The 21,418-nt window shown below is 45.5% G+C and overlaps 1 protein-coding gene across 1 annotated transcript in view; it reads right to left on the reverse strand.

Moving 5' to 3' along the window:
- Positions 1-21,418, reverse strand: part of LOC121288481 (polyhomeotic-like protein 2) — a 558,331-nt gene that overhangs the window by 87,063 nt on the left and 449,850 nt on the right. The window contains exons 5-6 of the mRNA XM_041207022.1: positions 4,632-4,709; positions 1,461-1,625 (exon numbers count right to left, since the gene is read on the reverse strand). Of these exons, the coding sequence (XP_041062956.1) occupies positions 1,461-1,625; positions 4,632-4,709 (243 nt within the window). The remainder of the gene's footprint in view (positions 1-1,460; positions 1,626-4,631; positions 4,710-21,418) is intronic.

Raw genomic sequence — 21,418 nt, forward strand, 5'->3', positions numbered from 1 at the left:
ACTCAACATTGACACTCTCACTGATTCTTACAGGTTCCAAATTGACCAACACCATTTAAATATCATTAACAGTAAATGGAATCCATCTGGACAGAACAGTGTTCTTGGGAATAACAGTGAGCTTCTTCAACCAGTTGGGGGGAGTGGGAAAGGGGTTTGAAGTATCCTCGATGGAGATTGGCTGGGTTAGATCACGAGGGGCAGCTACATGTTTGGACCCTCATTGTAGGGAGTGTATCTTTCCATACATTCACCCGCGATTTCCTGGCCAGCCTGTGACAGAGGGAAACCTCTTTCAAACGTGGGTCACCAGGGATGACAGACATTTCACCAGCTGGGAGCAACCAGCTGAGCACAAAAGGTGGATGGAATCTAACAGCTTCTGCTCGGCCCGCTTTGGTGGGGTTTCCAATGGTCGCTTGACGGGTTCAGTGCAGGCTTGCCAGGTTAGTCCAGCCAACAGTTACAGAACTGTATAGGCCAGGGAAGTCCCAGATTCAAATCCGAGTCCATAAACTCAGCTGGGGCAGTGGTCTGGGTGCTCCACCAATAGACCTGAGCCTTCTGAAATTAGGGAAGGTAATAATCAGCAAAGGTGATTCAGGAGCCCTTGCTGGAGACAAATATGTGCAGATGTTAGCGAGGGGGTTGGGGGGGGGGGCGGCTGGTGAGACTGACATCCCAAACACAGGACAAGGCTCACATCCAAATAATGCCGACTTGGGTGTGGTGCTGTACGGTGATTAATACTCTTGGAATCTTAACTCAGCAATGAGTCACATCTTTAGGAGAGATGGGGCGGGTGGTTAGTGGATGGGTAGATACATTACTACAAGGGGATATTGGGCTGGGCACCACATTATTGCCAGTTTGAGGCATGCCAATTTTTGCATTATTTTAAACAAGGCAGCAATACAAACAGCACCTCGTTACTTCTGACCTTCTGGCTAGGGCCTACTATTTATAACTGTCTCAGATATCCTATTAACTAGACTAAGTAAATTAGCTAGTTACCATATTAACCAATTAATGTGCTTTTGTAATTATCACAAATTAACAGCTGGACAAGGCTGAGTTTGTCTCAGGGCCTGATTACTCAGGAGATCCGAAATGAACCTACAGCTCAAATCAGGCTTTGAATTATTCTTCACAAACTTGCTTCCCTGATAAATGTCTCCTCAGAGCCCACGGCAGGAAATAAAAATGTTCAAGCTGGAATATAATTGGGAAGAATATTAATCGACTCCCTACAGCATGGCCATAAAGGATGAAAGGTTATAGATAACGTTTGAATTATACGTTGCCAAGTTAATCTTCAAAGGGAATGACCTCGTGTCATCAGCCGGTGATTAATCACCACTTATCCTGAGACCACATGTGCCGTCCATAAAGATGATACGTGTTTGACATTGTATTATAAGTACAATACTTCTTAAAGTACGCACCAGGTTGCTGCTTACCATCTGGGCCCGAAGGTACATCTGTGCCTGGCTGGCTGTTAGAGCTGGGCTTGTGGAGTTTCCCAGTAGAACTGCCTGCTGAGCAATACCTGTGGCAGCTGCAGAGTTAACACTTTGAGCACGACTGATCAACTGAGCAGCAGCAGGGGATGTAGCAAGGTTAATCTAAATCAAAGAAACAAGATGCTTTCCATTAACATTTTAATGGCAAACAGAATTCAACTGCAGCGCTTCAAGAATAACCACTACAAATGCAAATTCAAACTTTAATTAGACCTTCATTGGCTCCTGACTCAAGCTCTTGTTTGCCAATGACTTGGGATTTTCCAGGGTGCATTCTCCCCCTCCCTCCTGCCGTTAGCTTCAGCAGAAAGTCAGGACACAATAGTTCTTTAAGCGCTTTGTCCTGAATCTCTGCTGACATGCTTGGGGGAGGAGTGGGTGGATTGGAAAAATCCCTGAGGAAATTTTCCAGCAAAAGTTCGCATCTATATTCCTATCTCCACGCCCGCGTTGAAAAAATAAGTGGCTTTGTGAGAAAAACAAATCAAAAATATTTCCTTCGGCCTCTCCTGAAGCTGTTAGTTCAGTGGCCGTTCCCTGGGACATCCTGGGCAGAGAGTGTTCTCATGTTATTGTGTTCTGGTTCTACATCCACGCTTGGGACTGAATACTAACAATATGAAAAGCCTGGTCTCCTCTCCAGTTCAACTGCAGTGTCTCTACCCCTGGCTCGGGATCAGTCTTTGATGAACCATTGCCATACTCTGTGTACAGCTCAGCTCCACACGTAACCACAATTTGATCTGCAGAGCTGCGAAAATATTTCATGAAAGAAGCCCGGTGAATGGGAGGCTAAACCAAGGAATGTTCACTGACCTGCTCTCCTCAAAGGACGGGCTACAATCCTATTGTGTAGAATAGGCTCCCACATGCTTTTGCAACAAGTGCAACTCTTCAATGTGCAAGGCTTGGCCGGGGTGGGGGGTGGGGGGGAGGAGAGTGGGTGGTATTTAATGGTGGGAGGTGTTAATGTGAAAAAAAGTCAACTAAAATATCACACCTCTGCGTACTCCAGCCAGAAGAAAAGTCGAGAGATGGTTGTGGAAAGTTAGAAATGGAAGTCACAGCTCCTGCATAACAACAACTGCAGCAACTAATATTTATCTAGTACCTTTAATGTAATCAAACCTCCCATGGTGCATCACAGGAGCATTACAAAATAATATTTGACATCCAGCCACATAAGGAGATATTAGATAAAAACAAAAAACTGCGGATGCTGGAAATCCAAAACAAAAACAGAATTACCTGGAAAAACTCAGCAGGTCTGGCAGCATCGGCAGAGAAGAAAAGAGTTGACATTTCGAGTCCTCATGACCCTTCAATAGAACTAGTTCTGTTGAAGGATCATGAGGACTTGAAACGTCAACTCTTCTTCTCCGCCGATGCTGCCAGACCTGCTGAGTTTTTCCAGGTAATTCTGTTTTTGTTAAGGAGATATTAGGTCAGGCAAACAAAAGCTTAGTCAAAGAGATAAACTTTAAAGAGTGTCTTAAAGGAGGAAGGCGAGGTAGAGGGGCAAACAGATGTAGGGAGGGAATTCCAGAGCTTGGGGCCTCAGCCACTGAAGGCATAGCCGCTCTTGGTGGAGCGATTAAAATCAGGGAGGTGTGATTCCAGAATTGAAGTGCAGAGATCTCCGGCGGTTATGGGGCTGGAGGACACTAAGGGATAGGCAGGTAGGTGCGAGGGCGTGGAGGGATTTGAAAACAAGGATGAGAATTTCAAAATCCAGCCGTTGCTTGACCGGGAGCCAGTGTAGGTCAGTGAGCACGGGTGAGAAGTGAACGGGACTTTATGAAGGACAAGACATAGGCAGCAGAGTTTTGGCTGACCTGAAGTCACTAGATTTGAACTCATAGGGTGAATGTGGCAACTGATGGTCATTTTATATTCCAACAGTTGAACTCTGAACATCCAGGTTATTAACTGACACAATCCCAGTGACATCAACTCTGAAAACAATTCAAATACAGTCCAGCCATGACTGATAGTTAGAAACCATTTGATTCTGTAAACGTATTCAGTTATTCATTTGGAATGTAGGGTTAGAGTAAAAATTACAAAATGCTGGGAATCACTTTCACCCCCTAAACATTAATCAATCACCTTTATGAAGAAACAAAGTTCGTGAAGCAAGAGCAGTGTAGTGGAGGTACAGAGCACTGCAAGGAACACGGGAGGTCCATAGAGGGGCAGACAGGTCACAAAAGGAGCCCCAGATCCTATTGAAATTACCAGTGGCCAGCACTGTACATGCAAAAATGTCACAATTTTCTAAGATTCATGCACCATAGGGAATCATGTTACGTCTTAACAACACGATCAGCTCCTCAGCCACTGTCATTCAGTCCTTAACCTTGGTGTTGACAGTTCAGAATTCTCTATTCCCTCCACCCACTGAGGTTGGACTTCTACAGACTACCTCAGTTTTCAGGAGTGAAATTGAGTGACAGGAAGACTTTGTTGAGCACATGCAGTGAGTGAAGTTCTTCCCTGTTTCACCAGCACCATAAGGAGGAACAGTGGCATGTCAGAATTACTGCCACCATTCTGCATTTGGACCACTCCATTTCCTACAGAACCACTTCCACCAGTCGTAATGAAGAGATTCCAATTGCATTTTTACTCATTACTAGTGGGACAAGCTGATAGGGTGAGATGAAGAGGGATGGAAGATGGTTCATGTGGAGCATTAATACTGGCCGCCCAGAAGGAAAAAGTACTCGGACCAGTACTCTTATTTCCCAGTTTTTACTGGTTTTTCCTTATGGGAGAGGCCAGGTGACCCTAATGGCCTGTTTCTCTGCTGTAGATTGGAAGTAACTGGGGACGACATAATAATTAACACGTCTTTTATCAATGGCTTGACCTGTTCCACAATTTAAGATTTTCTTTCGAATTGAGTTCACGTGACAAAGGCTTTTTCTAAAAATACTATTCAATGGTGGATCTCGGATTGAAACTGCCAGTTAGCACTGGTGGAGAGCGTTTCAGCTTTGACTTACTTACTCCTGCACATCTGATAACTGTCAGTGAGCCGTGACCTCCTGTGTAAATAAAGAGCTTTGTCTACAAGTCAGAGCTTCTGCCTTTCTTGTTACTCACCGTTGTCTGTGAAGAGACTGGCTGTTGTGACACATTCCCATTAGGTGATGATCCCTGTCTATTGGCAGCTAAACTAGCCTGTAAAAGACAAGTAAAGAGGTGAAATGGTACATTCAATCAGAAGAAACAGAGGCCATTCAGCCCATCAAGCTGGTTCCACCATTCAATAAGATCATGGCAGATTTGATTGTGACCTTAACTCCATTTTTGTTCCCCATAACTACCCTGTCAGTAAAAAAATCTGTGTAACTCGGCCTTGAATGTATTCAATGACCCAGCCTCCACTGCCCTCTGGAGAAGAGAATTCCAAAGACCAATGACCCTCAGAAGAAATTTCCCCTCATCTCCATCTTAAAGCGGGTGAGCCCTCATTTTTAAACTGTGCCCCCTAGTTCTAGATTCCACCCCCCACCACCACCGGCCCCGACACACACCCCACCCCACCCCCCCCACCCGCCACACACCACCCCCATAAGTAGATCGGTTAGCTCAGTTGGCTGGTTTGTGATGCAGAGTGATGCCAACAGGGCGGGTTCAATTCCTGTACTGGTTGAGGTTGCCCTGCCTTCTCAACCTCGCCGGAGGTATGGTGACACTCAGGTTAAACTCACCACCAGTCACTCTCTCTAAAGAGAGTGAGGTTGTCTGAAGGTATCACCTGCTTAACTGAATTACAATTACCTGTAGAATATCGCAAAACTGCACATGAGATCAAGAGCATATGATCTCTCTCTCTCAGCCTACGGCCCTCTGGGGATACAGTGACTTGCACTTCACTCCTCAAGAGGAAACAGCTTCCCAGCATCCACCTTGTCAAGCCCCCTCAGAATTTTACATGTTTCTATGGAACAACGTGCAGCTGCCCAGTGTCTATAATATCAAACAGGAAGATGCTGTGACTGGCACAAAGGAACAGCTTTCACCCCCGCCCCCCACCCCCCCCAATCTCATTGCCTTCAGTTGTGGACATACTGATGTATGACAATGGATTAACTAACTAATCCCCTGAGACAGGGCCCACAATCATATAACATGGCAGCCTTCCACGCTGAGAGCTTATTGTGTGAATTTGAGCCTCATGGAACGGTAGGTTTTATTTATTATGTGGCAGTGTACAGTCAGCTGCAGTCACATTTCTAACCCACTTCAAAACACAGACCTTCTAAAATAATTTTTAAAAGTAACCAACGAGCGGGAATGATTTCTGGATTAGACCGGAGGTTAGGTTTCTGACTACGTGGCTTGCTGCTTTTTAAACTCTGCAGGAATTAAAATCACATTGGGGGGAAGGTGGCAGAGCGGTATTATCATTGGGCTAGTAATCCCGAGGCCCAGCCTCTGTGGGAGACACGGGTTCAAGTCCCACCAGGGCAGCTGGTGGAATTAGAATAATCTGTAATGGTGACCATGATATGATTGTTGTAAAAACCCATCTGGTTCACTAATGCCCTTTAGGGAAGGAAATCTGCTGTCCTTACCTGGTCTGACTCTAGACCCACATCAATGTGGTTGACTCTTAACTGTCCTCTGCAATAGAGTGGCAAACCATTCAGTTCAAGGGCAATTAGGGCTGGACAACAAATGCTGGCCTTGCCCCTGACACCCAAACCCCATGAAAGAGTAACGACAAAAAGAAATCCTGTTTCTGAACTCTTGCAAAAAATAAGATAAAACAGATGAGGAAAGTGATACGATTTGAAAAAAATCCAAATGAAAATTTCCTAAGGAGGAAATCTGGAATAAACATCTCATTGAACTGGCTTAAGGATCTTTGACTTCACTGTTCAAGATGTGTTTGACTAAAGACAACAAAGTCCCCCTGTGTAAACCCTGAATATCGAGGCACACGGGGAATAAAAGCAAAATGCCGCAGATGCTGGAGATCTGAAATAAAAACCGAACGTGCTGGAAACACTCAGCAAGTCAGGCAGCGTCTTTGTAGAGAGGAACAGAGTTAACGTTTCAGATCAAATACAACTTCTTCAGAACTGAAATGTGATGGGTTATGTGCTGTTGAAAAGGGGGTGGGGAAGCAAGAAGAATATGGAAGATCTGGGGTAGGGTAGAGGACGGAAGAGATTGAATGACAAAGATATTATGGAATAAAAGGCAAAGGGTGTGGTAATGGCTGTCGTGAAGCAACAAAACCAAAGTCCAAAGTGAGTATCAATGGCAGAATAATGATCAGCTCTGTCCAAAGACAAATACATGAAAAACAAGATTCAGACCAGCACATGGTAGAAAAGGACAGGATCAGAATGGGAGTTATATTGAGGTACTTGGGGCTGATTGTTAAGAGTGTCAAATATTGCACAAAAACATTTTGAAGGATTAAAACATCGAGCTTTCAAATACATTGTTTAAAATAGTTACCCAACAGAGATGGGAACTAGGGGCCATCAATATAAGATAGTCCCCAAGAAATCCAATTGGGAATTCCGAAGGAACTTCTTTACCCATGGAGTGGTGAAAATGTGGAACTCGCTCCCACAGGGAGTGGTTAAGGTGAGTGCAATATTTGTATTTTAAGGGGAAGCTGGGTAAACACATGAGGGAGAAAGGAGTAGAAGGATATACTGATGGGGGGAGGTGAAGAGCAGTGGGAGGATGCTCATGTGGAGTTTTAACGCTGGTTTGGAGCTGTTGTTTCTGTGCTATAATCCTTTGAGACACCATCTCTACTTAACCAAGCTAAAATAATTTCTGTTTCAACTGTTCTCTTTTCCCACCTCCCCTGAAGATACCGCCACACAGTTGCACATGGAGACACACCCACCAATACCCGCTCCAATGCCAGTTCTCCCCTGCAGTGGTCCGAGGCAATGATCTGGGAGGATATTTGAAAACACAATGGCAGCGATGCCTAGCTCGATGGGGTGTCCTGCTGAGTCGCGTATGCATGTTTCCCAGCAGTGGTCAGCGCGGGAATCCCGAGCGGAAACTTGGCTGAGCTTGCTGCTCCCCTAACCCTGGGATACAGGGGTCACCTAAAACAGCCCAGCCATGACCCCAACTAAAAATAGCAAATTCAGCACAGAACTGGAGGAAACAGTGAGGAGATAAATGTTTATGGTTGAACAAAGAATAAAAACAAAATTGAGAAGCAGTTTACAAGCATTCCCGAATCGCATTTCCTGTCCACAAGAAAGCAATCTAGGAATGCAAACCACACATATGTGTTATACCCGTGCACCTCACATTAATCTGCTGAGCTGTCACTGTGTGAGCTCAGAGCGACAAATGAGCTCCATGTCCATGTCATTCTGACCCGTCCATTCAAAATCTCCGAGGAATAAAGCTGCTATTGATTTCCTCAGAAATAATGACCCTGTGTGTTATACGCAATCTATAGTGGCTGTTCCTGCTTTGACCTGACTTCCAGAGGTCGGATTGCTGGCTACTCAGGAAGCTGCAACCATTTAAGGCTCGTTCCACCTGCCCAGCACCATATTGATCACATCTGCAGCTCTGTCTGGTCTGAGAGATCACTGTCTATTCACTGCTGGTATAAAACCCATCTATTTCTGAAGAAAGCCTTTCCTGTATCTGTTCCCACCGCCGGGGTCCCCTCTTTACAATGAGCTAAAATGGGGCAGACCGCATTTATCTGCTTGCACGAAGGCTGAGCATCCCGTTTGGAAAATACAGAGAGTCCTGTCTGCGCGGGGAGGCCCGGGGGCTGGATTTTCACCATGAGGGATAGGAAACAGGAGCCAGGTTTGTCTAGGGTCAGGAACCTGCCTCAAGGGGAAAATGGGAGCGCCCATTCAGTATGGAGGCACGTTCCCCGTTCAATTAAGGGGAATAGGGCAGGATCTTGTAGCTGGAGATCCAAACAGTAAAAGGTAACGAAGCAAGTTTGACATGATTGTTCCCTCTCAACAACTACAGGGAAAGCAGCAAAGCCATCACTCTGCAGGGAAAAAACAGTTCGGACCAGAACTCTTATCTCCCCAGTTTTCCTGGTGTTCCCTTTTAAGGTATATAAGACCAGTTCAGGCCAGTGTTCTTATTCCCCAGCTTTTACTGTTTTTTCCTCCTTATTGGGGGTTTGGGGCAGGCTGGCCCTTGGCTGTACTCCTCTGCCCCACCCCACCCCACCCCACCCCAACCCAACCCAACCCACCCCAACGCAACCCAACCCCCACCATCCAGACAGGCAGGGAACGTCTGCAGATCTGCAGGGGTGCGGGGACCCCAGCCTGCTGCTGATGTGACCATCCCCACCACCCCCCAGCCCTGCACCAGAGAGACAGTCAGGAAAGTCTCAATCAGCCTCCTGAACTCACCTCAAACAAAGCTCTGAATGGGCCTAACTGCCTGCGCAATGGGAGGTCTCCATTGCAGCCTTCCAAACACTTAGCAGCAGGTGGGTTCCAACGGTCATTACGCTTGGTCTTTGATGGTCAGAAGTATTATCAGCTTCTGTGAACTAAGAAGCTTCCTGGCTGCTTTCAGAGAATATACAACACAGGCCAGGTTCAGCCAAATACTTCAAAAACCACTTCCTCATGACTTGCTCGATTGATAGATTCAATAAAGACCAGCAATGTCCTCAGATTCAATTACTGGTCTACTATCTGGGGCCAAGGGGATGAAGATCAGCCATGATTCCTCCTCCTGATCTCGGTGAAACAAACAGAGAAGATGCATCTTTATTCATTTTATGACTTTGTGGCTTTGGTTTATAAGCTGTGACCAGACAGAGCATCAGCATTTTCTCACCTCCCCCCCCCGCAACCCTTCCATGGACTTCAGGACATCTCTACCACTGGAAATTATGTATTTTTGAAGTGCAGTCACTGTTGTAAAGTATGTCAAACGGCAGCCAATTCACACACAGCAAGCTCCCAAAAACACCAGTGAAATAATAGCCAGATGATGGGTTTTAGCGATGTTGGTTAAGGAATAAATTTTGAACAGGGCAAAAGAGGAACTCTCCTGTTCTTAATCAAATCGTGCCCTTGGATCTGATACATCAATGATCTTCACTATTTCTGAACCAAAGGACACTTCTCAACAAAAAACCCTGCAGTGAGAGAGCCACATCGACTACTTCACTAAATTATCATTGCTTTCTACTCCTTCATGATATAATGTTACAGAGCGACGTGTGGAACTAAAACAAAATCACAATTATGCTTAAAGATAAATGCACATGCACAATTTAAAAAAAACAGCATTTATAAACCAATAACCAAGAAAATATAAGAAATTAAAAATGCACTGATGCCAGTAAACTTTTTAAAAGCTGAATAATGCAAAACTTACTTAAGATGCAATATTCTACATGGCTGAATTCATACACTGGTAAATGAAATAACTTTTATATTTTTAACCTACTTTGCTTTGAAAGAAAAATATAACTTTCTACTTAAGTTACCTCCTACCTGCCCCTGATCCTGCCCCCTGAACCTCCCCCGCCCCCCAACCCTCACCATTGTGGTCTCTCCCCATCCCTGACCTTCGAATTGTGGCCTCTTCCCTACTCTGACTCACCTCTCATTGAACCTCCCGCTCCTTGACCCCCCCTCCCCGCCTCTTGCCACTTCCCTCTCCTGGACTTGCGTTCTCAATCAATGTCCCCCCCCCCACCACCTCCCTGCAGTTTGGAGGTCAGGGAGGGGCGAGAGGCTACTCCACGTGGCACTATGCTAGTCACATGAGAAACTACATTAAAACAAATCTCGTGACGCTCAACAAGATTACAGGAAAGGGAGGTTTGGAGAGTCACACTTAGCGAGGGTGGGAGCTGCCATGGTTTGTGGCCCTGCTGTACATCAACCCTAGAAGCCAGATGAGGATTCCGTTTACTGTCATAAATAAAAGATAGTACCTCAGATAGGGCAGCACTCCCTCCGTGCTGCACCGAGTGTCAGCCTGAATTATAATCACTATCAAAAGGAGGGAGGCAGTGGCATAGTGGTACTGTCATTGACCCGTACTCTAGAGACTCAGGGTAACGCTCTGGGGACCCAGATTCAAATCCCACCACAGCAGATGGTGAAATTTGAGTTCAATAAAATATCTGGAATCAAAAATCTGATGATGACCATGAAACCACTGTCGTAAAAAACCCATCATCTGGTTCACTAATGTCCTTTAGGGAAGGAAATCTGCCGTCCTTACCTGGTCTGACCTACATGTGACTCCAGACTCACAGCAATGTGGTTGACTCTTAACTGCTCCCTGAAAGCCACTCAGTTCTCAAAGGCAATTAGGGATGAGCAATAAATGCTGGGCCCAGTCAGCAACACCCACATCCTGTGAATGAATAATAATAAAAATTCTGGGGTCTGTCCAGAGGACAGTGTGCTACCACTGAGTCAATTTTCCTTTTGTCCCTATTTCGGCTTGAAAAGCTGTAGAAAAGCCACCACAGTCTGGAGAAGTACTTATAAATGACAATTTCAAACTGTTTTATGCAAAGGCATTGCTATTTGTTATTTCTTGAGAGAACTTTGGGCAAAGACGGTTATGAATCAATTACACAAGCTGGTGTGAAATAGAGTCAACCTTACCTCAACTTATATTCATATATAACATCAGGTCGCTCTACTCTCAGGTGTGCTATTTCTGTTGCTCTAAAGTAAAAGGTGAAGGTTTCTGCTGTGTAGTGCAATGTAATAAAACCACAAACCAACTTATAAAAGTTGACTCTGTTATTACCAAAACTACACAGGAATTCTCCACTCCAAACACATTCTGCAATTATAGTATTGTCCTTCTTTATCGGAGTTTGCAGGAGATCCCCACATGGACATTTTTGAGAAGAATGGTGTAGAGTTTGAATTGTAAACCATTGATCATTCTTACTAGCTTAGTCTTACCTCCATTCCCTCACCCATTTTCAAAACACAATTGTTGTGCTAGAAGTGCATTTATGGTCATCAAATAGCACCAGAAATGCTATTGAAAATAATATTAAAAAAACTGCTCATGCATATAACACCAAGGAAACATGGTTGTAGCTGTGCTCCGTATTACTGTCCTGATAGAAAAGGTAATGAGATTTTGTCATACTTGCTAACAGATGTCTCTTCGCTTTGGAATCTATAAAGGGTTTCAATTCCCTGTGAGTCCCCAGTTTCACTGATGGCTGAATCGATAATAAGTAAGGAAGCGATTATAAATAACACGGTGTCCCTGTTAAAGTGATCGCTCCAACTCACCCAGTGGCTCAGCTGGTAGGTGAAATGCCAATTGTGGGTCCGAGAGCAGGTGGTCAGGAACTCCCAGTAACACGGTTATGTTACTGGGCTAGTAATCCAGAGACATGGGCTAATCCAGGCAGGCATTAAAAAATCCTGCAATAACAGCTAGGGAATTAAAATTCAATTGATGAAATAAATCTGGATTATATCACCATTGGTGTGAGATCTGTCTACTGCCTGCTTGCTGCATGTAGCTGTATTGATGATAACAGCGAGACTAAAATCATCAAATGGCCAAGCGAGGGGTTTCCAACTGTGATGGGAAGTTGGACAATGCTATTTGGAGTGAAAGATTGAATATATAATTTAAGCCCTACAGTCCCCTAGGTCATAGAGTCATTCTGGCACAACATGAGGCCACTTGGCCCATTAAATCCTGCCCCTATTGTGGGAAGCAGGGGTGGAATGGGAGATAATCTTTGGTAAAGGAAAGGCAGGGATGGGTATGGATTTACAGGCCAAATCTTCAAGAAGGTTTTATTCCGAAAATATCCAGGAACGTCTGACTCTCTGAAGTTTGCTTTGGAGCAGCAGCGGCTACTCCCGCACGGGCCGGAGAGGCAGCGGCTACTCCCGCACGGGCCGGAGAGGCAGCGGCTACTCCCGCACGGGCCGGAGAGGCAGCGGCTACTCCCACATGGGCCAGAGAGGCAGCGGCTACTCCCACATGGGCCAGAGAGGCAGCGGCTACTCCCACATGGGCCGGAGAGGCAGCGGCTACTCCCACATGGGCCAGAGAGGCAGCGGCTACTCCCACATGGGCCAGAGAGGCAGCGGCTACTCCCACATGGGCCGGAGAGGCAGTGGCTACTTCTGCACTGGCCGGAGCGGCAGCGGCTACTCCCGCATGGGCCGGAGAGGCAGCGGCTACTCCCGCATGGGCCAGAGAGGCAGTGGCTACTCCTGCACTGGCCGGAGAGGCAGCGGCTACTCCCGCATGGGCCAGAGAGGCAGTGGCTACTCCTGCACTGGCCGGAGAGGCAGCGGCTACTCCCGCATGGGCCGGAGAGGCAGCGGCTACTCCCGCATGGGCCAGAGAGGCAGTGGCTACTCCTGCACTGGCCGGAGAGGCAGTGGCTACTCCCGCATGGGCCAGAGAGGCAGCGGCTACTCCCACATGGGCCAGAGAGGCAGCGGCTAATCCCACATGGGCCGGAGCGGCAGCGGCTACTCCCGCATGGGCCAGAGAGGCAGCGGCTACTCCCGCACGGGCCAGAGAGGCAGCGGCTACTCCCGCACGGGCCAGAGCGGCAGCGGCTACTCCCGCACGGGCCAGAGAGGCAGCAGCTACTCCCGCACGGGCCAGAGAGGCAGCGGCTACTCCCACATGGGCCGGAGCGGCAGCGGCTACTCCCACATGGGCCAGAGAGGCAGCGGCTACTCCCGCACGGGCCAGAGAGGCAGCGGCTACTCCCGCACGGGCCGGAGCGGCAGCGGCTACTCCCGCATGGGCCAGAGAGGCAGCGGCTACTCCCGCACGGGCCAGAGAGGCTCTGGCTACTGCTTAGCAAGTTGACACACAGCAGCATCTGTATGTGTTAAGGGGAGATGATGGTGTCGTGTTGTCATCACTGGACTAGTTACCCATGGACCCAGACTAATGCCTGGAAGTGATGGATTCAGAACTCACCACGGCAGCTGGTGGAATTTGAATTCTGTTAATAAATCTGGAATTATAAAGCTAGCCTCAGTGATGGCTTCCATCAGGGAAGGAAATCTGCTGACCTTACCCGGTCTGGCCTACATGTGGCTCCAGACCCACAGCCATGTGGCTGACTCTTAAATGCCCTCTGAAATGGTCCAGTGAGCCACTCAGTTCAAAGACAATTAGGGATGGGCAATAAATGCTGGCCTTGCCATTGATGCCCACACCCCATGAAAGCATCAAAAAAGGTCAAACTTTTGAATGTGTTTTTTGTAGCAACGTCTTAATCGTTCTGCAAAAGTGTATTTCCCAGTCCGTTAAGGGACACAGTCTGCAGTGGTCTCTCCCAGCTTTGCCATTCTTCAGGTGATAATGTCACCAAGCTATCTGATCCTGCAGGCATTTGTTACAACTGATCCCCGGCTGAGGGCCCCCAATTTGTTATCTTCCCAAACGGAACCCCAATTTTGTTACAAAAACTAAAAAACTGCGGATGCTGGAAATCCAAAACAAAAACAGAATTACCTGGAAAAACTCAGCAGGTCTGGCAGCATCGGCGGAGAAGAAAAGAGTTGACGTTTCGAGTTCTCATGACCCTTCGAAAGAACTTGAGTTCGAGTCCAAGAAAGAGTTGAAATATAAGCTGGTTTAAAGTGTGTGTGGGGGGGGGGGGGGGGGGGGGGTGGGGGGGAGAGATAGAGAGACAGAGAGGTGGAGGGGGTCGGTGTGGTTGTAGGGACAAACAAGCAGTGATAGAAGCAGATCATCAATTTTGTTATGTTCCCGGGTGAGAAGGAATGAGCTGGCTCCCCTTCTTTACTCAATCCCTCGGTTGGTCGCAACCAGTTTAATTTAAAAGAGATCCCTTCCCTCATGGATACCTTTTCCCAGTCCAAATGTATTTTTTTTTAGAAGGAACCAAATTAACCAGGCTTTCTTGCGTCAAAGAAAGAGTAAGTTTATTAGTAACTAAAATCCCGAGAAAAATAATAAAAATGCAACACACATACACATCAGAAATGAGAAGTTAAGAGTCTAAATAAAAGTTTTAAAAGATATACAAATCAGTCTTTGGCTTGTCCTTGAGGTGTATGTGGTGAAACATTGTGGCCATTAATTTGGGTGATTCTGGTAGAGCTGACTTTTCCCAGTTGGTTTAGAGACACTTGGTTCAACAGGATAGCTGAAGGAGTTATCCTGTTTCCTTTTTGATTGTGGCTTCTGCCAAGCCTTGCCTCCAGCAACAGAGAGCACGAGAACGAGCGCGAGAAAGAAAGAGAGAGCATGAGAGCGAGTGCGAGAAAGAGAGAGCGCGCGTGCGAGAAAGAAAGAGAGAGCACGAGAGCGAGTGCAAGAAAGAAAGAGAGTGTGTGCATGCGAGAAAGGGAGAGAGCACGAGAGCAAGAAAGAAAGAGAGAGCGCGTGCGTGCGAGAAAGAGAGAGCACGAGAGCGAGAAAGAAAGAGAGAGCACGAGAGCAAGTGCGAGAGAGCGCGCGCGTGCGAGAAAGAAAGAAAGAGCATGAGAGGGAGCGCGACAAAGAAAGAGGGAGTGCGTGCGTGCGAGAAAGAGAGCGCGTGCGTGCGAGAAAGAGAGCATGAGAGCGAGCGCGAGAAAGAAAGAGAGAGCGCATGCGTGCGAGAAAGAGAGACAGCACAAGAGCGAGCGTGAGAAAGAGAGAGCACGTGCGTGCAAGAGCGAGAGCGCGCGTGCGAGAAAAAAAGAGCACGAGAGCGAGCGCGAGAAAGAAAGAGAGCACGCGCATGCGAGAAAGAGAGAGCACAAGAGTGAGTGCGAGAAAGAAAGAGAGCTCGCGCGTGCGAGAAAGAGAGAGCACAAGAGCGAGTGCGAGAAAGAGAGAGAGAGTGCATACGCGCGAGAAAGAAAGAGAGCTCGCGCGTGCGAGAAAGAGAGAGTGCGTGGGTGCAAGAGAGAGAACGCGCGTGCGAGGAAGAGAGAGCAAGCGCGCGTGCGAGAAAGAGAGAGCACGAGAGTGAGTGCGAGAAAGAAAGAGAGAACAAGAGCGAGCACGAGATAGAAAGAAAGAGCGCGTGTATGTGAGAAAGAGAGCACGAGAGTGCGTGCAAGAAAGAAAGAGAGAGCACAAGAGCGAGTGTGAGAAAGAGAGAGTGCATGCGAGAAAGAAAGAGAGAGCTCGGGCGTGCGAGAAAGAGAGAGTGCGTGCGTGCAAGAGAGAGTGCACGCGTGCGAGAAAGAGAGAGCACACATGCGCGTGCGAGAAAGAAAGAGAGAGCACGAGAAAGAAAGAGAGAGCATGAGAGCGAGTGCGAGAAAGAAAGAGAGAGCACGAGAACGAGTACGAGAAAGAGAGCACGCGCGTGCGAGAAAGAGAGAGAGTGCGTGCATGCGAGAAAGAAAGAGAGCACGAGAGCGAGCGCGAGAAAGAAAGAGAGCACGAGAGCGAGCGCGAGAAAGAAAGAGAGCACGAGAGCGAGCGCGAGGAAGAAAGAGAGAGCACACGCATGCAAGAAAGAGAGAGCACGAGAAAGAAAGAGAGCGCGTGCGTGAGAGAGAGAGAGTGCGAGAGAGAGAGCCTTCACCTGCACCTGTAGGGGTGGTTGGTTGGTAGCTTTTTATTGTCACACACACTATCTCTGCTCTGCAGCTAGCTTTTTAACCCATTTTTCCCTGTGTATTCCTGGAAGGGAAAATAAACCACGTCTTGCGCCCAGTCTGTTTTCTTTCAGCTTCGACCATTTTACACATTCTGAGATATAAATCAACAGGAGATGGATTTTAGATGACTGCTGAGACATGTAATCAGTCTTTGTCTCCTCAACCACAGGAGATTAAAGTTCAGTCTCTTGCATCTTTCCTAATTCTTCTTCAAGTGTCTCTGCTTGAAGAAGGCCATGGCACCTTTTTAGGTGCGACATTCCATGTTCTCTCAGGGCAGGTCTGTCAGTACAAAACACAAACGAATTTTCCAGAAAGTGGACACTTTACATTATCAGCCATCTTTTGCCCAGCGTCTTTGCTGTATTTCTGTTAAAAATACGCGAGTCTCCCTAAAAGAGTTCAACATGCCCGTGAGTAATTCATGGCTGTAATTGGCTTTTCATGACACATCACAGCTAAGTTCTGTTGACACCAGCAGCTCTTTCCTCAACAGGCAACATTTTTCACACAAAAGCTGAGAAAGCTGAAGTCAGCAAGGCTAATCAACCAGGCTGTGCTCTCGCAGTCAATGCCAATCTTGTCCTCACCAACGGATCTTTCCAGCAAGCATCTTTGAAGAGCAATTAAGTTGGGGGGGGGGGTGGGGGGAAGGATTTCTGCCTGATACATCTTTTCTCTAGCACTGTGATTTTTGACACCAATTATAGCAATCTCGCTTCTGCTACTTTCCAAGTCTAGAGCGACTATATCAGAGAGCAAAATCCAGGTCTGAGAGATACACAAATACAACAGAGCTGCATTTAACTAATGAAGCATCTGGAGCTAATCAATGATACATACTGTCTCATTCCTCACACACAAGAGCTGCTCTCTTTAATAATGTCTTACTCGACTCCTACATTAAGGTTTAACAGTGTTGAATCACCACAAGCATCTTCATTTTGACAAAGTACAGGATATTTGTTAAAAGACAATTACTGCAGACTGATGCTCAAATTATTAATCTGGCCGGAGTCACACAGGTGATTCAATTCTAAGAATCTTGATAAAATTAAAAACAATATATTTGCACATATGCTCAGCATGAAAGAAATTTAATACAATTGCAATGTTCTCAATAAAAAAGTACAGGAGCTCGAAGCAGAATCATTCGTAAAATGATCTACTAAATGCAAAACTCAACTGACAAATATTCAAATAACTCTCTGTGATGGTCAGAATAACAAACCCCACTCAGTTGCAGGAGGGACCAACCTTTCCTCTGTAGGAGTTTAATGGTTTTTTTTGTTTAAGTCCAGGTTCAAAGGAGGAAACAATTGCATTTATTTAATGCCTTCCAGGACCTCAGGATATCCCAAAACACACTGCAACCTTTGAAGTACTTTTTGAAATGTACTCACTGCTGTAATGTAAGAAATCGAAAGTGATTTAAGCAGGAGTTCTGACAAAAAGTCATCAGCCTGTTCTGTTTCTCTCTCTCTCCCTCTCTCTACAGGCTTTACCCGAACTGTTTCCAACATTTTCTAATTCAGATTTCCAGCATTCACAATATTTTGCTTTTGGGACTTAAGTAGTTTGCTGAAAATGATTGCTGAGTTCGTCTTGGTCTTGCCAATGACTCTTCATGTACCACCGGCCAATGACTCTTCATGTACCACCGCTAGAAATGAGTTGACAAATGCCATAATACCCTTAATGTCACCTATTAGCACATTCCTTTAAATAATATCACCACCTTCAACACCTCTTTGTCCTTTTGTCTATGACATCTTTTGGTTATCTCCAACCATCACAGGTCCTCGATCTAGCTCTACCTGTCCCACCCCCCCTTAAACAAGCTTATATTTCACCTCTTATCTATTTTTCCTTCGTTCTGTTGAAGAGTCATACGGACTCGAAACGTTAACTGTGTCCCTCTCCGCAGATGCTGCCAGACCTGCTGAGTTTTTCCAGGTATTTTTGTTTGACAAATGCCATACCTCCTCAAGAATATTTTGCAGCAGTATGCAAATGATTTACTTAAATCAAACAAAAACGACAGCAAAGTGACATTATGCATAAAAATCTTAAAAAGGTTCACGGCCGCAAAGTGGGGGAAAAAAAAAACAAGTTCAGTGTTCGCTCAGCTCCAAATCTTTATTGCAGTCAGTGGCCAGTTACAGTCTGTCCCTGGAGGGGAGAAAAAGCTAGAGTGGACAATATCTCCTGCTTCTCCTCGGTAACCTGCAAAGGGAGAATGATGAAGATACCCCACAACTTGGAAGGTACATACAGTGTTTGTTGAGGCACGTAAGCAGGAGATGTAGATAGATTACACACAAAAAAAAACTTGAATCCTAACCATATATATATATAAAAACCACAACAACATCAATGTGCATTTATATAGCGCCTTTAATGTAGTAAAATGTCCCTAGGCATTTTACAGGAGAGTGAACACACAAAGTTTGACACCAAGTCACGTGAGGAGGTATTAGGGCAGGCGAGGTCGGCTTTCATGAGCATCTTTAAAGGCAGGGAGAGAGGAGAGAAGTGGACGTGTTCAGGGCGTTAAATGCAGGGTTTAGAGTTGAGACACCATGAAACTGTGGCTACCGAGGGTGGCACGGTTAAAACTGGGGATACCCCAAGGACCAGGATTGAAGGGGCACAGGTATCTCAAATGTGTTGTAGGTCAAGAGAAGCTTACTTAGACAGGTAACAAGGAGGATCTGAAAACACGGCTGAGAATTTTAAAGTACGCTTCACCTGCAAACATCGCACCTCAGGCATCACATCTTTTTACATCCAATCTTTGTTCTGGGCATGTAACTTATTGGATCAAATTTCACATTCATAAAACAAATTTACCACTGAACAGATGTGGAACATTTTCAATTAAACCTGAGGAAAAGCAAATTAAGAGCCTGCATTTGGGTAGTATTTTATTTCTGTGAACAAAGTGTTGCTTGGAAAGTCTGTGCTAATATACAAGCTTGAAAGAGAATTTGGAATAATTTAAAATGCCTGACTCACAGGCTTAAATATCTCAGATATTGCTGCACAGGAAAAATTCAGGTATGAGTGAGGCAAAACCCTACCCACACCCACACGCCCCCCCCCCCCCCCCCCCCCCACCCACAACATCTTTAACAGATTTTTGATATTTGTTATTATATCCAATTTATTAATAAAGGGCTTGGGTATAGTTTGTGCTTCCTGTCCAAAATCTTTACTTTTACGCTATGGGTTTTAATCCTGTCTTAGTGCAAACGTTTCCAAATATATACATTGCTGTGTCAACATTTCTCACTCAATTTTGCTATGTCAGCTGTCACAATGTAGTCTTAGGCTTTGGCCACTTGATGGCTCTGTGGGGTAAGTTTTTGAAGTCTTGCTTCTCAACTTCATCCTTGTACAAACTTAATTCATTAAATGACTAAGGGCAATAGCACAGCCAACACACTAATATAATCGACTGCATTCTTACACACAGCACCTCTTCTCCAGTCGACAGCTCAGAGGTTGCATACTATTTCAAAGTGTCACATTTCATTATGGGTGCAATATATCTTTAAAAAGACACAGAAAGCCAGTTACTGACCTGGAATCGGAAATGTACAAACAGGCACGAGACTCATGCGAAAGCTTCATCAGCTCACTACAAGATATAGTTTAAAAACATGCACCAATGTAGAGCATTGTTCTTAATATGCCACACGCACTTCACCACTGAACTTCCCAACTAGGCTCCAGACCTCAGATTCTGTAAGCAACTCAGTACTTGGATGCACCACTTGGAGCATTTTGTTAATAATGTGCAACACACACAGTGGAATTTCCATTATATATGTCACTCCCTCCCCAGATGATCGTGAGTCCCCAGACTCGAATCTTATAAACATGTTACAGAGTCCTAAGCAGCAGAAGACAAGTGCCATACAAATAACACATCACATGCAATACTCTTGTGCTACGTGGCTGATTTGTGTCTGACAGGAGACTGGTGTTAGCAGGCTATACAGTGCAGTGATGCCTCATGCAAAGCTGCAAAAGACAAAAGTCCTGACAGACAATCAGCGGGTATTTCAGGTTCCACTGTGGTTGGGTCATTTTTGGAATAAATAACCAGCAACTTAATATGCTTCAAAAAAATCACATTCACTCAAATATTCATGCAGAAATATTTTGAATAGCAAATAATTGTACAGGTGAAAAATTAACACAAGCTATCACCAAAGGTTAAATAACCGTAGGAGGCGACAGAAATCTGTGCGAAGTTCTCCTCTGATAGAAATCACCTTCCAGGTTATTATTCCGGCTAATTCCCTGGATTTCAGCTTTCTGGATGTATTTTTGAACACAGGATATCAGAATCTCATCTTTCCCCAACACTTGCATAAAGTTTCTCTGTGTTCTACACAAGTGCAGCCCGAGTTCAAACACAATTACACTTTTCATGCTTTGATCAGCTTCTGGTGTAGTGGGTACTTCAAGTAGCAGGTGCTGTGCATTTAAATCCCATTTTCCAATTCTGGATTACCACAGAATTGGTTTAGGTAAATCTTTCTACACCTTAAGCTTCAAATAATAAGGTATGATCATTTTCAGCATCAAGTAATTTTACAAACTGATACCCAATTACTTGAATTTTACAAAAGATCAATAGTTATCCGTTAATGCTCTTCATAGCAGAATGTAAAGATTGTAAGATTACAGTTCTTTATTAATTTAGATATTACAACAAAGACCTTCTTTACCTGCAGTCAGTCATTATTTAGGATCTCGCTCCATTTAATCAACATCCCACATTTGAATGCTGAGTTAAAAACAATGGAAAATCAACAGCCAGTCCTTTGCACTGGCTTCCCTACCCTGCTAGGTGAGTAGCAGGATCTGTGATTGCACTAGTAACAAATCTCATTTCAGACTCACTGAAAACAGCATTTGTAGTTGGACAGGGCCAGCGGACACTTCACCATACCGATACAGAGCTGCGGAGTAGGAGCGTGCTCTTGGAGTGCACGAATCTGTGAAACTGAAAACTCCCTGTTAAACAAACGTACAGCTCCTGGTAACGGTGCAGGGAATCTGTCGGGGGGCTGGATCGAAGGCTGCATGCTTACTGCTAGTCTGCCTCCTTCACTTATTTCCAAACGCAATCATGCAATAACTAAATTAAAGTCTTTGGCCACTTTTCTAGCGGGGGAAGCAGGGGCTTAATACATTGTTATTGCTACATTGAACAGATTTTGAAGATAGCTCGAACGTTGGTCATTATCACACAGAGATAAAAAAAACCTCAAAGCA

The sequence above is a fragment of the Carcharodon carcharias genome, chromosome 15, assembly GCF_017639515.1.
Source record: "Carcharodon carcharias isolate sCarCar2 chromosome 15, sCarCar2.pri, whole genome shotgun sequence".
NCBI classification, from domain to species: domain Eukaryota; kingdom Metazoa; phylum Chordata; class Chondrichthyes; order Lamniformes; family Lamnidae; genus Carcharodon; species Carcharodon carcharias.